General features: G+C 44.5%; 1 protein-coding gene across 1 annotated transcript in view; it reads right to left on the bottom strand.

The window, feature by feature from the left end:
• LOC112227090 (protein wntless homolog) overlaps nt 1-14,491 on the bottom strand; it is a 29,692-nt gene extending 15,201 nt beyond the window's left edge. The window contains exons 1-2 of the mRNA XM_024391927.2: nt 14,235-14,491; nt 11,289-11,561 (exon numbers count right to left, since the gene is read on the bottom strand). Of these exons, the coding sequence (XP_024247695.1) occupies nt 11,289-11,561; nt 14,235-14,340 (379 nt within the window). The 5' untranslated portion in view covers nt 14,341-14,491. The remainder of the gene's footprint in view (nt 1-11,288; nt 11,562-14,234) is intronic.
• Between the last annotated feature and the right edge of the window lie 297 nt (nt 14,492-14,788).

Here is a 14,788-nt window from a genome sequence, read left to right on the forward strand (position 1 = left end):
TTTCCATTGAACCATTCCACTCCACTCCACATTTCCAGCTGGATAGCATGAGTTTCTCAAAATACAGCCGGATGCAACTTTACTAAACTGGGTACAGTAAGAGCATATTTTGTATTAGAATATTTTTTCTCGCCTATAGGAAAACTACAAATGTTTCCAAAACTGTATAGCGTTGCGAGGCATATTTGCGTTTGCGACAGTGTATTTGGTTAGAGTCAGACAGCATCCAGCATTTCCCTCTGGCATATTTTTATTTTACCTTTATTTAACTAGGCAAGTCAGTTAAGAACAAATTCTTATTTTCAATGATGGCCTAGGAACAGTGGGTTAACTGCCTGTTCAGGGGCAGAACGACAGATTTGTACCTTGTCAGCTCGGGGATTTGAACTTGCAACCTTCCGGTTACTAGTCCAACGCTCTAACCACTAGGCTACCCTGCCGCCCCAATGGAACTGGAGTCGTGATAAGGGGTAGGGAGAGGCCAGAGGAGGAGCAACGTCTGGAGCTATGAAAAGGACGCACATCTCTGCTAAACATAAGATCTGATAATAGCAACCCTGGGTAATTTTATGGCTGTCAAATCAGTTGACACATCATTAATTTCACTTAGTGTGAATGAAATGTTATAATTTCCCAAGGTGTATGCATCAACAACCATTAAAGACAGAGTGCAAGTCTAAACTACTCCAAAAGGCTACAAATGTGACAATGGGCTCATTGGGCTGATGAAAGGGATAGTTCAACTCGTGTTATTTTACACACAGTTTTTATTTTACGTAGCTGCTGTTCACACTCCGCCTCCCTTCACGTTTAGCTCTTTAAAGCCAACTTATGCTTGCTCAGGCAATGTGAATCAGAGGCTCCGTACAGAGGGTGTGACGCAATTGCGTTTCCACCAAAGAGCGAGCTCTGTACCGCATCGCTGTGTCCCTCTCAAATTTTCTAACAATGCGAAGGGCTCCGTACAGCTCCGCATTGGCATGATTGGTTGACAGTAGGTGAGGGTGGGAGGTCCTGTATAAACACAAACTCACAACTTCCTTCGCAACAGCTCTTCAATGTGAAACGCAAGAAGTATGAATTCCCTTAATTCTGCAGAGGTCGTATCACAATAAATGCAGACATGGGATTGACCATGCAGTGGCCGTGCAAACCTCTTCTGAATCATGATGTAGTCTGTCTCTGCATTATACACTGCTCAAAAAAATTAAGGAAACACTAAAATAACACATCCTAGATTTGAATGAATGAAATATTCTTATTAAATACTTTTTTCTTTACATAGTTGAATGTGCTGACAACAAAAATCATGCAAAAATTATCAATGGAAATCAAATTTATCAACCCAAACAAGTCAAAATGAGGCTCAGTAGTGTGTGTGGCCTCCACGTGCCTGTATGACCTGCCTACAATGCCTGGGCATTCTCCTGATGGGTGGCGGATGGTCTACTGAGGGATCTCCTCCCAGACCTGGACTAAAGCATCCGCCAACTCCTGGACAGTCTGTGGTGCAACGTGGCGTTGGTGGATGGAGCGAGACATAATGTCCCAGATGTGCTCAATTGGATTCAGGTCTGGGGAACGGGCGGGCCAGTCCATAGCATCAATGCCTTCCTCTTGCAGGAACTGCTGACACACTCCAGCCACCTGAGGTCTAGCATTGTCTTGCATTAGGAGGAATCCAGGGCCAACCGCACCAGCATATGGTCTCACAAGGGGTCTGAGGATCTCATCTCGGTATCTAATGTCAGTCAGGCTACCTCTGGCGAGCACATGGTGGGCTGTGTAGCCCCCCAAAGAAATGCCACCCCACACCATGACTGACCCACCGCCAAACCGGTCATGCTGGAGGATGTTGCAGGCAGCAGAACGTTCTCCACGGCGTCTCCAGACTCTGTCACATACTCAGTGTGAACCTGCTTTCATCTGTGAAGAGCACAGTGCGCAAGTGGCGAATTTGCCAATCTTGGTGTTCGCTGGCAAATGCCAAACGTACTGCACGGTGTTGGGCTGTAAGCACAACCACCACCTGTGGACGTCGGGCCCTCATACCACCCTCATGGAGTCTGTTTCTGACCGTTTGAGCAGACACATGCACATTTGTGGCCTGCTGGAGGTCATTTTGCAGGGCTCTGGCAGTGCTCCTCCTGCTCCTCCTTGCACAAAAGCGGAGGTAGTAGTCCTGCTGCTGGGTTGTTGCCCTCCTACGGCCTCCTCCACATCTCCTGATGTACTGGCCTGTCTCCTGGTAGCGCCTCCATGCTCTGGACACTACGCTGACAGACACAGCAAACCTTCTTGCCACAGCTCGCATTGATGTGCCATCCTGGATGAGCTGCACTACCTGAGCCACTTGTGTGGGTTGTAGACTCAGTCTCATGCTACCACTAGAGTGAAAGCACCGCCAGCATTCAAAAGTGACCAAAACATCAGCCAGGAAGCATAGGAACTGAGAAGTGGTCTGTGGTTACCACCTTCAGAACCACTCCTTTATTGGGGGTGTCTTGCTAATTGCCTATAATTTCCACCTGTTGTCTATACCATTTGCACAACAGCATGTGAAATTTATTGTCAATCAGTGTTGCTTCCTAAGTGGACAGTTTGATTTCACAGAAGTGTGATTGACTTGGAGTTACATTGTGTTGTTTAAGTGTTCCCTTTATTTTTTTGAGCAATGTATTTCTGAACAGCTGAAATTCAAATCCTGAGGCGATTTGAATGAAACATATCTATTATGAAGGCTACAGCCTTCTCGGTCTGTCTGTTGTCATGTATATTGCAGTTGCTGAAAAACAACACTACTTGACTGCCTGTCTGCCTCCTGCGCAGCTTAGCCAATGTTTGCAATGATGATGAAAAAATAATATTCAATCGCTAATTGTCTTCCAACTCTGCCCCCGAACGTTCTAGGCAGCCGGGCATGTATCCAGATCGATAAAAAAAATATCTGACAATGGGCAAGTTAGTTTTGTGTCGCCCAGTGACATGTTTTATTTTCACCAGGGAGGCTAGTTGAGAACAAGTTCTCATTTACAACTGTGACCAGGCCAAGATGAAGCAAAGCAGTGGCACAAAAACAACACCGAGTTACACATGGAATGAACAGTCAATAATACAGTAGAAGAAATTTAAAAAATAAAAATATATGTACAGTGTGTGCAAATGTGATAGGCCATAAAGGCAAAATAATTACAACTTAGCATGAACAATGGAGTGATAGATGTGCAGATGATGTGCAAGTAGAGATACTGGGTTGCAAAAGAGCAAGATGTAAGTAATAATATGGGGAGGTGTTAATAATATAGTTGGGTGTGCAATTTACAGAAGGGTAGGTGTTGCTATGGTGACCAGTGAGCTGAGAAGGTGGGGCTTTACCTAGTAAAGACTTACAGATGACCTGGAGCCAGTGGGTTTGGCGACGAATATGTAGTGAGGGATAACCAATGAGAGCATACAGGTCACAGTGGTGGGTAGTATATGGTGCTTTGGTGACAAAACAGATGATGGCACTGTGATAGATGTAGTCTATTTTGCTGAGTAGAGTGTTACGTTTCTTAAGTTTCAAATACTGGAAAAGTTTGTACGATCAAGTTGAAAATGTATATTGTGTAAAACATGTAAATAGCTGGATGGAGTCTACTCCGCTCCTGAAAATAGGACATGAAATCACACTGATGATTACCAGGGAAATGGAATGCAATTGTTTGAACAGTGTCGTGTACAACATTACATTAGTAGGCTACACTAGTGACCAAATAAGATCAAGGAGGGTCTGCCCAGCAGCTATGTAGACAGCAGAGTGGACACTCTGCCCAGCAGCTATGTAGACAGCAGAGTGGACACTCTGCCCAGCAGCTATGTAGACAGCAGAGTGGACACTCTGCCCAGCAGCTATGTAGACAGCAGAGTGGACAATCTGCCCAGCAGCTATGTAGACAGCAGAGGACACTCTGCCCAGCAGCTATGTAGACAGCAGAGTGGACACTCTGCCCAGCAGCTATGTAGACAGCAGAGTGGACACTCTGCCCAGCAGCTATGTAGACAGCAGAGTGGACACTCTGCCCAGCAGCTACAGTGCCTTGCGAAAGTATTCGGCCCCCTTGAACTTTGCGACCTTCTGCCACATTTCAGGCTTCAAACATAAAGATATAAAACTATTTTTTTTGTGAAGAATCAATAACAAGTGGGACACAATCATGAAGTGGAACGACATTTATTGGATATTTCAAACTTTTTTGACAAATCAAAAATTGAAATATCGGGCATGCAAAATTATTCAGCCCCTTTACTTTCAGTGCAGCAAACTCTTTCTCCAGAAGTTCAGTGAGGATCTCTGAATGATCCAATGTTGACCTAAATGACTAATGATGATAAATACAATCCACCTGTGTGTAATCAAGTCTCCGTATAAATGCACCTGCACTGTGATAGTCTCAGAGGTCCGTTAAAAGCGCAGAGAGCATCATGAAGAACAAGGAACACACCAGGCAGGTCCGAGATACTGTTGTGAAGAAGTTTAAAGCCGGATTTGTATACAAAAGGATTTCCCAAGCTTTAAACATCCCAAGGAGCACTGTGCAAGCGATAATATTGAAATGGAAGGAGTATCAGACCACTGCAAATCTACCAAGATCTGGCCGTCCCTCTAAACTTTCAGCTCATACAAGGAGAAGACTGATCAGAGATGCAGCCAAGAGGCCCATGATCACTCTGGATGAACTGCAGAGATCTACAGCTGAGGTGGGAGACTCTGTCCATAGGACAACAATCAGTCGTATATTGCACAAATCTGGCCTTTATGGAAGAGTGGCAAGAAGAAAGCCATTTCTTAAAGATATCCATAAAAAGTGTTGTTTAAAGTTTGCCACAAGCCACCTGGGAGACACACCAAACATGTGGAAGAAGGTGCTCTGGTCAGATGAAACCAAAATTTAACTTTTTGGCAACAATGCAAAACGTTATGTTTGGCGTAAAAGCAACACAGCTCATCACCCTGAACACACCATCCCCACTGTCAAACATGGTGGTGGCAGCATCATGGTTTGGGCCTGCTTTTCTTCAGCAGGGACAGGGAAGATGGTTAAAATTGATGGGAAGATGAATGGAGCCAAATACAGGACCATTCTGGAAGAAAACCTGATGGACTCTGCAAAAGACCTGAGACTGGGATGGAGATTTGTCTTCCAACAAGACAATGATCCAAAACATAAAGCAAAATCTACAATGGAATGGTTCAAAAATAAACATATCCAGGTGTTAGAATGGCCAAGTCAAAGTCCAGACGTGAATCCAATCGAGAATCTGTGGAAAGAACTGAAAACTGCTGTTCACAAATGCTCTCCATCCAACCTCATTGAGCTCGAGCTGTTTTGCAAGGAGGAATGGGAAAAAGTTCAGTCTCTATGTGCAAAACTGATAGAGACATACCCCAAGCGACTTACAGCTGTAATCGCAGCAAAAGGTGGCGCTACAAAGTATTAACTTAAGGGGGCTGAATAATTTTGCACGCCCAATTTTTCAGTTTTTGATTTGTTAAAAAAGTTTGAAATATCCAATAAATGTCGTTCCACTTCATGATTGTGTCCCACTTGTTGTTGATTCTTCACAAAAAAATACAGTTTTATATATTTATGTTTGAAGCCTGAAATGTGGCAAAAGGTCGCAAAGTTCAAGGGGGCCGAATACTTTCGCAAGGCACTGTACAGCAGAGTGGACACTCAGCACAGCAGCTATGTAGACAGCAGAGTGGACATTTAGCACAGCAGCTATGTAGACAGTAGAGTGGACACTCAGCACAGCAGCTATGTAGACAGCAGAGTGGACACTCAGCACAGCAGCTATGTAGACAGCAGAGTGGACACTCAGCACAGCAGCTATGTAGACAGCAGAGTGGACACTCAGCACAGCAGCTATGTAGACAGCAGAGTGGACACTCAGCACAGCAGCTATGTAGACAGCAGAGTGGACACTCAGCACAGCAGCTATGTAGACAGCAGAGTGGACACTCAGCACAGCAGCTATGTAGACAGCAGAGTGGACACAGCTATGTAGACAGCACAGCAGCTATGTAGACAGCAGAGTGGACACTCAGCACAGCAGCTATGTAGACAGCAGAGTGGACATTCAGCACAGCAGCTATGTAGACAGCAGAGTGGACACTCAGCACAGCAGCTATGTAGACAGCAGAGTGGACATTCAGCACAGCAGCTATGTAGACAGTAGAGTGGACATTCAGCTACGTAAAAATGTTTTATCCTGCACATGTGCAGAAATATCCATATATTTTTTTTGCCTTGGGAAATTGGGATACAGAAACTCCACATCCGTAGCCACTCCATTTTATGTCCTTAAAGTTACTCATTTGAAGTATGAAAACAGAGAAACTTTCAAGTTGGGGTGAACTGTTCCATCAACCTTCAAAGTTTTCAGGAAAGAAACCATGTCATCCAAAACACTATCAGAACAGATGCACCAAACGCTCACGTCGGCGTGCTGGTTTGATCCAGAAATAGTCCAGGGATGATTCATGACCTGAAACATTTCCCTGTTGAGGGGTTTAAAGCTGTTTTACGTACATGTACGTAAGGCCTCAAGTTCAGTCTACTACACAATAGGCAATGATACTATAGTGCTGACTTGGTGAAACCTTTCAGAGCTGAACCTGGTTTTAAGTGCTTTGAGAACCTAAATGGGAGTCAGAATGCCAAGACAGGCTTTAGATCACATTGCAAAGACAAAGTGTTCTGTACTTCCTCCAAACAGACTCTTGTGCGGTTATGAAACAAGCTGGAGCGCACCGAAAGAAACCCGGTGGCCTGACCGGGAGAAGAGAGGAAGGGAGGGGGGGGTATTGGCAGTCCTCTCTCTCCTCTACTGTCTCCTCAAACCCCTCTATCCCTCCCCTCTCAAGCGAACACTGCCAAAGATTCTGAATGTCAGCTTACCACACACAAACATTCCACCCCAGTCCAGCGGCCATCGCCACAGTGACTAAGCCTGCTCAACAGCTGTGTTATTGCTGGACCCCTGCCAGGGGTGATTGTTGCTGGGGTAGAGTGGGGTGGGAAGAAAGGGGGGCAATTCATCTCAGGGACCAGCTTTATAACACCAAGTGGGCAAGGTGCAGTTGGGGGGCTTCTTTACGCATTCCGCAATAGTCATATGACTGAGGAGTAGAATCCCCTTACCTTTGGTGTGGTACTGTCTAAAGAAAGTGGTTCTGGTTGAGTTATAGACAGAGGCCATATTGTCACACAGAGCTCTGCTTCTTTGCTTTACCAGTCAGACAGAGAGATTTAGATGCCATGAGAAAGTAATAACCTAGAGCTCTGTCAATAGACTGCTGGAACTCCTTCCTCGACCCAGATCCTTGTCAATAGACTGCTGGAACTCCTTCCTCGACCCAGATCCCTGTCAATAGACTGCTGGAACTCCTTCCTCGACCCAGATCCCTGTCAATAGACTGCTGGAACTCCTTCCTCGACCCAGATCCCTGTCAATAGACTGCTGGACCTCCTTCCCTGTCAATAGACTGCCAGATCCCTGTCAATAGACTGCTGGACCTCCTTCCTTCCTCGACCCAGATCCCTGTCAATAGACTGCTGGAACTCCTTCCTCGACCCAGATCCCTGTCAATAGACTGCTGGAACTCCTTCCTCGACCCAGATCCCTGTCAATAGACTGCTGGAACTCCTTCCTCGACCCAGATCCCTGTCAATAGACTGCTGGAACTCCTTCCTCGACCCAGATCCGTCAATAGACTGCTGGAACTCCTTCAATAGACTCGAACCCAGATCCGTCAATAGACTGCTGGAACTGACCTCCTTCAATGGACTGCTGGAACTCCTTCCTCGACCCAGATCCCTGTCAATAGACTGCTGGAACTCCTTCCTCGACCCAGATCCCTGTCAATAGACTGCTGGAACTCCTTCCTCGACCCAGATCCGTCAATAGACTGCTGGAACTCCTTCCTCGACCCAGATCCGTCAATAGACTGCTGGAACTCATTTTCTTTGATCAAATTAGCACTCTGCACCTTATTAATGTAACAGAGGTTGTTTGCAGAGCTAGCCTTGCATGAAGAGTATTCCTGTCTGAGATCTTATCTGACCTCTGTTTAGACCAAAAAGAGACCTAGAGCTCAGCAAGCTAATATGATCTTGAGTTGCAAAGACAACCTGGATTGGATTTGCGATCAGTGACACTACAGCCACACGTTTCAACTCTGAAGTTGAATACGTGGTTTGATATGCAGCTGCTTGACATTTCCGAGCCGGTTGTCTAGCTCTCCTCCACGGCTCGGTCATAGACTGCTGTTGACATCGGGGTGATCATTAGGCCCTTGCCTCAGGGCCCGGGGCCAGGCACAATAACACTGCTGGCAGATGATCAGAGGCAGTCTGCCTGGCCCCAGTGACTCAGAGTGGGGTGGATAACGGTCCCATTCCACAGCATCTGGTTGGGTGGAATTGTGGGACGGGGTGGTGAATCAGACTAATCTGGCAGCGCAAGCTGTAAACAACAATTTCATGCTTGGGACATTAACTTATTTTTTTTATGACGACACATTGATGAGTACACACTGAAACATATAAACTATAGTCATGGTTCAGTGTGAGAAAAAAACCATAAACCTCACTCAGAATTTAAGTTTTAAATATAAAAATCATAAAATACAGCTTCACTAATCTCCCCCCCATCTGAGATATCTACTGCAGCCCTCCTTCTCCACCCGTTCTCCTAATCACATTCTGTTAAAGGTCCCCAAAGCGCACACATCCCTGGGTCGCTCCTCTTTTCAGGTCGCTGCAGCTAGCGACTGGAACGAGCTGCAAAACCCCTCAAACTGAACAGTTTTTATCTCAAATCGCTTTATTCAAAGACTCAATCACGGACCCTGTTACTGACAGATGTGGCTGCTTCGCGTGATGTATTGTTGTCTTTACCTTCTTGCCCTTTGTGCTGTTGTCTATGCCCAATAATGTTTGTACCATGTTGTGCTGCTACCATGTTGTGTTGCTGCCAGGTTACTGCCGTTGTTGTTGTTGTCATGTGTTGCTACCATGCTGTTGTTTTCTTAGGTCTCTCTTTATGTAGTGTTGTGATGTGTGTTTTGTCATATATATTTTATTTAATCCCAGCCCCCGTCCCTGCAGGAGGCCTTTTGGTAGGCTGTCATTATAAATAAGAATGTTCTTAACTGACTTGCCTAGTTAAATAAAGGTTAAATCAAATCAAGCATACTTTCACAACATATCATTGGTGAGAGGAAGATGTTACTACAGAGTGTCTCATGCCCTGCTGTACAACAGGGTTCCCCAGATGAAGACCCGCAGGCTGAATTTGGCCCGCGGGTGATCTTATTTGGCATCCCCATGATCTCTGAATAAAAAAACAACTTTTTATTGTTGGACATAACACCAGCAAATCAGCTCTGTTTGATTTAAACTTTGAAAATCTGTTCCAAAGTATTCGCACACATAAGAGATATTTGTGATCGTACACAAATGTAAGCAAGGTTTGAAATTATTATGTTTTAGTCAAATATCTGTTTGGGCTTCTTGCGGTCAATTTGCAGTCAACAAATCATTTGTAATTATGTTCCAGTCCCCTGACCACCCACTCAAGAAAAAGGCCCGCGGCTGAATGTAGTTGATGTACAACCGCTGCTAGGCTAGATAGAAATCTGTTACACAACATAAGACGTTGGGCTCTGCTTCCATCCATCCCAAGGGCTCCTGGAGCTTAAAAGAGTCTGTGTTCTGATCACTTTCCCAGGCCGGCCCGGCCCACCGATCCCCCTTCATTAGTTCTCTTTGTTATCCCTCTAATCCCTTCTTTCACAGCCTCAGACCTGGCGCAGCGCCAAGCGCCGATCTGCCCAGTCAGTGTCGCCCCCTCCTTTCCAACCACACACTAAGAGATATTTCACTTGCTACAGTGTAAAGAAGTCAAAGGAGGGAGAAGCAAGCCCAAATCCATATTACCTTTCCCTTAATCCCAGGCCAGAAGAGGGTTGCCATATCTGAATTATTTTCTGAATGTGATATCTATGCACACCTCCAAATCAAACTCTCATCCCTACACCTAGGATTTTCAGGTAGATCTGTGAGAACAGAGTGGATTGATGTAAGAACGATGGTGACCTTTTCCCATGTATATAGGACCATATTGTAATAGGTATACAGGAAGTGCATTGGGTTCCAGTCGGAATTGGGCACAGATCTGACTGATGTTCGGATAAGGATGTGGCCAAACATTCCTGGTCTGAACGTAAAGGAATGTTAAGAGGGTACAGGGGAGGTGCAGGATGTCTGCTATGATGAGCAAAGGGATGGGGGAAAAACTAGCCTTCATCAGATCAGGGAGGCGCACAATTGGCCCAGCATCGTTAGGGGAGGGTTTGGCTAGAGTAAGCTGTCATCGTAAAATAATAATTTGTTGCCTAGTTAAATAAAGGTTACATTTTTTAAAAATCTAACACCTGCTGCTGAAAATGACTCAATATTTCAGGGCTTTTGTGTTTGTTTTCTAATTTTACATTGACCTCTACAATGGAGAGTGAGACACTCATCCCCAACCCTCACTGAGGGACGTACCGTGTACCATGTTACAATTCGTCTTAAGGATAGCCAGGAGAAAATGTGACAAATTTGTCCAGCAGGGTGTTATTCCACTTCATATTAGGGAATTGCAAAGCTATCAGCTTCCAAATTGAGACAGCCCACCACAGTTCGAGTTTCCCCAACTACCTGTTCTATAGAGACTATAAGCCTCTGACATGGATCCCTGAGGCTTGTATCACTAGGGAGAACCAGCAGCACATCAGTCATTGTCAGGCCTTCCTCTCAGCGTGAGATAAATGCAATCCACTGAGAGGAGAGAAACATTCCTCAGGGGCCTCATGCGGTCAACACAATAGGCAGGACAAAAGCAGCCAACAGCCTGAGGTGATGTAGAGGGACACTAATATCAACAGCATCTATAGACACATGAATACTTTAGAATTGGATCCACAGAGTGTAGAAGACAAAGGACACATACTTCAGTGGTCATAGAACTGCTTGGACTGGTGAGTCCTCATGAGTCATGATACAACATAGACAGACAAACCAGGCGGAAAGATAGACAGACAGGCAGATGGACAACAAAAACACACAAGATGGAGACACGACAGAACAAAAAAAAGACAGACAAAGAACAACAAGGTAAAAATGTCACTCCTGAAATAACACAATCGACACAATGAACGGCAACCATATTGAAATCTAACAAGAAGTGTCGCTCACCTATCTGGTTGTACATCTTGAAGGCAATGTCAAACTGTAGGATGACCAGCATGAACTGGAACCAGGGGCTCATCTCTTTGTTGGGCAGGGGGATATGGACGGCAAATACAATGTTGTTTGCCTCGATCTTCTTGGCCATGGCCTCATCAAAGTCCCGGATCTTGTCACACTGGTTAGGGCCCCAGGGCATGAACCATTTGGTGCTCTGATGGTGTTTGACTGTGTCCACACATTTGGTAGCCAGGTAGTGGACTGCTGTGGTGGGGCTGGGAGCTACAGGGAGAGGAAAACAGACGTTAGCCTGGGTAATTGCTTGCTAGGTTACATTGGTAGCTAACCTAGATACATAAGTAGTTCTATTCATCTGTCACCTTTTGTGTAGGAAAATACATACATTTATATTTGATGAAATTAGCAGTAAATAGTATTTGGGGGATTTTGGTTGCTGACCACATCGTTCCACAATTTAGTTGCAGTTCTTATTTCAATGCTCTATGTGTAACCTTTGGTTATTATGCTGAAAAGTGCAATCTTGTGGAATTTTCAAGTCCATTGGTTCCCGAGTGGCGCAGCGGTCTAAGGCACTGCATCTCAGTGCAATGGGTGTCACTACAGTCCCTGGTTTGAATCCAGACTATCACATCCGGCTTAGATTGGGAGTCCCATATGGCGGCGCACAATTGGCCCAGCGCCATCCGTCATTGTAAATAAGAATTTGTTCTTAACTGGCTTGCCTAGTTAAATAACGATTTAAAAAATAATAATAATAATATTAATCTATAACGTGTGACAAAGTGTGTATATTTTCAGTGAATTCGTAGTTAGGCTGATGGTAAAAGTTGAAAACAATCCATTTCCAAAGTCATAATCAAAGCTTTGTTCTGGAGATTAAGATGTGTCCTATCAAGATCAACAAAGTAGGTTTACATGAAGACACTTTCCTATGGTTTTGGTTTATTGTCAAAAACAGTCAAATAGAATATCACCCAAAAAATGAAGTTGCGTTTTAGATCAAACCTAGCCAAATCCTGCTTTAACAAAGTGGCAATTATTTCTAAACATGTTGACAGAACACCCTGTAGCAAGGCCCAATCCTTTTGAAGCTAGCTGTCAGGAAATGCCCCAGTAACACAATACTGTAATGTATTGGTAATAGGCAAGAACATGGTCCATGCCCTCAGGGCGAGAGAAAGATGTCAGCCACAGCCAAAAAAGCATGCGTGACTTCTCCCTTCATCAATATATCCCTCTAAATTCAGGGATAATACACAAATCCCTCTAGGATTACATCATGCCACTATAATCAATGATTAGCTCAAAGGGAAGTCATTTGAGACACCTACAACAATGCAATGTTTCACATTAGTTACTTACGTGCTCAAATATCATACACCTTTAATGATTTATCCACAGATGAAAACAGCTAAAACAAGGAAACAGTTCCGATTGCGAGGCCCTGGTCTGTGCAGATGGTCTCCATTACCAGCTGATGTCGAGCAAATGTATTTACTCTCAATAGAGTAACTGAAAAAACATACCACAGCATAAAAGCACCCTCGAGGCTAGGCCTTTGGCACCGGCTTCATAAAACTAATCAGGCCATCAACTATCTCTCTCTGTGTGTGTGCGTGTGTGTGTGTGCGTGCGTGTGTGTGTCTTAACTAGGTGTGCCTGTATCACCTCACAAAGGACTACTCAGGAACAAGCACACAGACACACCAAATTGAATTAAACCAGCTCTACGGAACCCCTCAGAGTTCAATTATCCCGGGACCCTAAGATTCCGGGCACACACCGCTCCTCCAGTTTCTACCCTAGTGTGTCCGCCTCTCTGCCCAGTGACCTCATGCTGTGTCGGAGTTGTCCAATAACGGGGAGACGAACGCCTTTCTACTCAATTACCCTGACTGGCCCCAGCCACCGAGCAAATACAAAAGCATCAGGCTTCATTAAAACTATCTAAGGCAGGAGCATCCCAAACAAGCTCGTTTTTTTCAGTAGCCATCCAGCTCTGGAGAAGAGACTGACTGAGTGGAGGAAGTTTCCCCCCAAATTAACTAGATATGAGGCCTGTTACAGATTCCTAGGACTCAACTATTGTGACATTGCGCTTGTGTAGGAGTATCAATGGGAGTGTGTAGGCACATGGGGGGAAAAAGCTGACAGCAACTCTGATGTAGTACTTCAGGCAGAACACAATTTTGACAGCTGTGTGTGTGTGTCAGTGGGGAGTAGAGCCATGCAAATGGAACCAGCAGGAGAAGAGAAAATATGCAACGCTAAGAGGGGTTTGGGATTTGAGGGGGTTGCAAGGGGGGGGAAGAAAGAGATGGTGCCTGCCTGGGGCCACGGAGACAGACAAATGAGGGTAAGGAGGAGAGCAAACATTCTGTATTCAATCAAAGTGAAGTTAAAGATACACACCAATTCCTATGGTGTTTTACAGGAATAGAGGTTATTCTTAGTGGAAAAACAAACTCATACGCCAATGAGTAAGTGAATTAACTCGACACTTTATAATACGTTTTCTGAAATAGGAAAGTCGTGTGTGTGTGTATTAATGGCAAATGTTAAAGTTTCAAGACCACATGAAACCTTGCAACGTCAATACAGAGGAAACGATTGAGTTGGAGGCGAATAGCTTCTATTTTTCTTAAAACTTTGACGAGTTCAAAACTTCGTTAAAGGCTACATTGTTAAAGTTATAGGCACAACTTAAAGGCAAGCCCTACAGTCGCCATAGTGTTCCATTTTATAACAAAACATAGCAGTGATTTAAAAAATTACCATACTCTCTAAAATGATAGTATAAAAAACTAAGTTGTTTTCATTATTTGATACATAAAATATACGATCTATAAATCGTGATTATTCAACCGCATATATCGCATAACAAAGCCAAAGGTTGCAACATAAAGGAATACAATTGGGAAAAACCATGCTTACCAATCAAGCCTCCGACCATAAAAGAAAACGCTTGGAATAAAAGCAGAATCACTCCTACGATCACCAACTTTTTGGTGCTCATGTTTTCAATAATTGCCCCGGCCATCTTAAAAAGTTGAAGAAAAATCACGAGTAAGAAATCGAGAAGAAAGTCACCGCATCTAGCTAGTACTCCAGCAACCAAGATTGAGGAAGGCTAGCCCCGCACTGACTTGCTTGCCTTTCAACTTCGAAGGACTAAAGCAGAATCACATGACGGAATAGCACCCCTGCCTATCGCTGCGGAACACTACACTGAAGGATCTGTGGAGCGCCGCCGCATTGCAATAGAGGTTCATCATGCAGGTTACCGAGTCACTAAATGCCCGAATCATAATAGCCCCCATTGTGCCAGGGCCATGCAAAGGAAGCTTGAAAAGTGTTCTGATCTTAACTTGTTTCTTCCCTTCTTTGGAAATGTTAAAACTATATTACTTCATAAATGTCCATAGCCTTAATGTGTGACGTTTAATGGATGCGCTTATACAAAATGTTTCCTAAATTAAATGTATGAA

Source organism: Oncorhynchus tshawytscha, linkage group LG28 (assembly GCF_018296145.1).
Source record: "Oncorhynchus tshawytscha isolate Ot180627B linkage group LG28, Otsh_v2.0, whole genome shotgun sequence".
Taxonomy (NCBI): domain Eukaryota; kingdom Metazoa; phylum Chordata; class Actinopteri; order Salmoniformes; family Salmonidae; genus Oncorhynchus; species Oncorhynchus tshawytscha.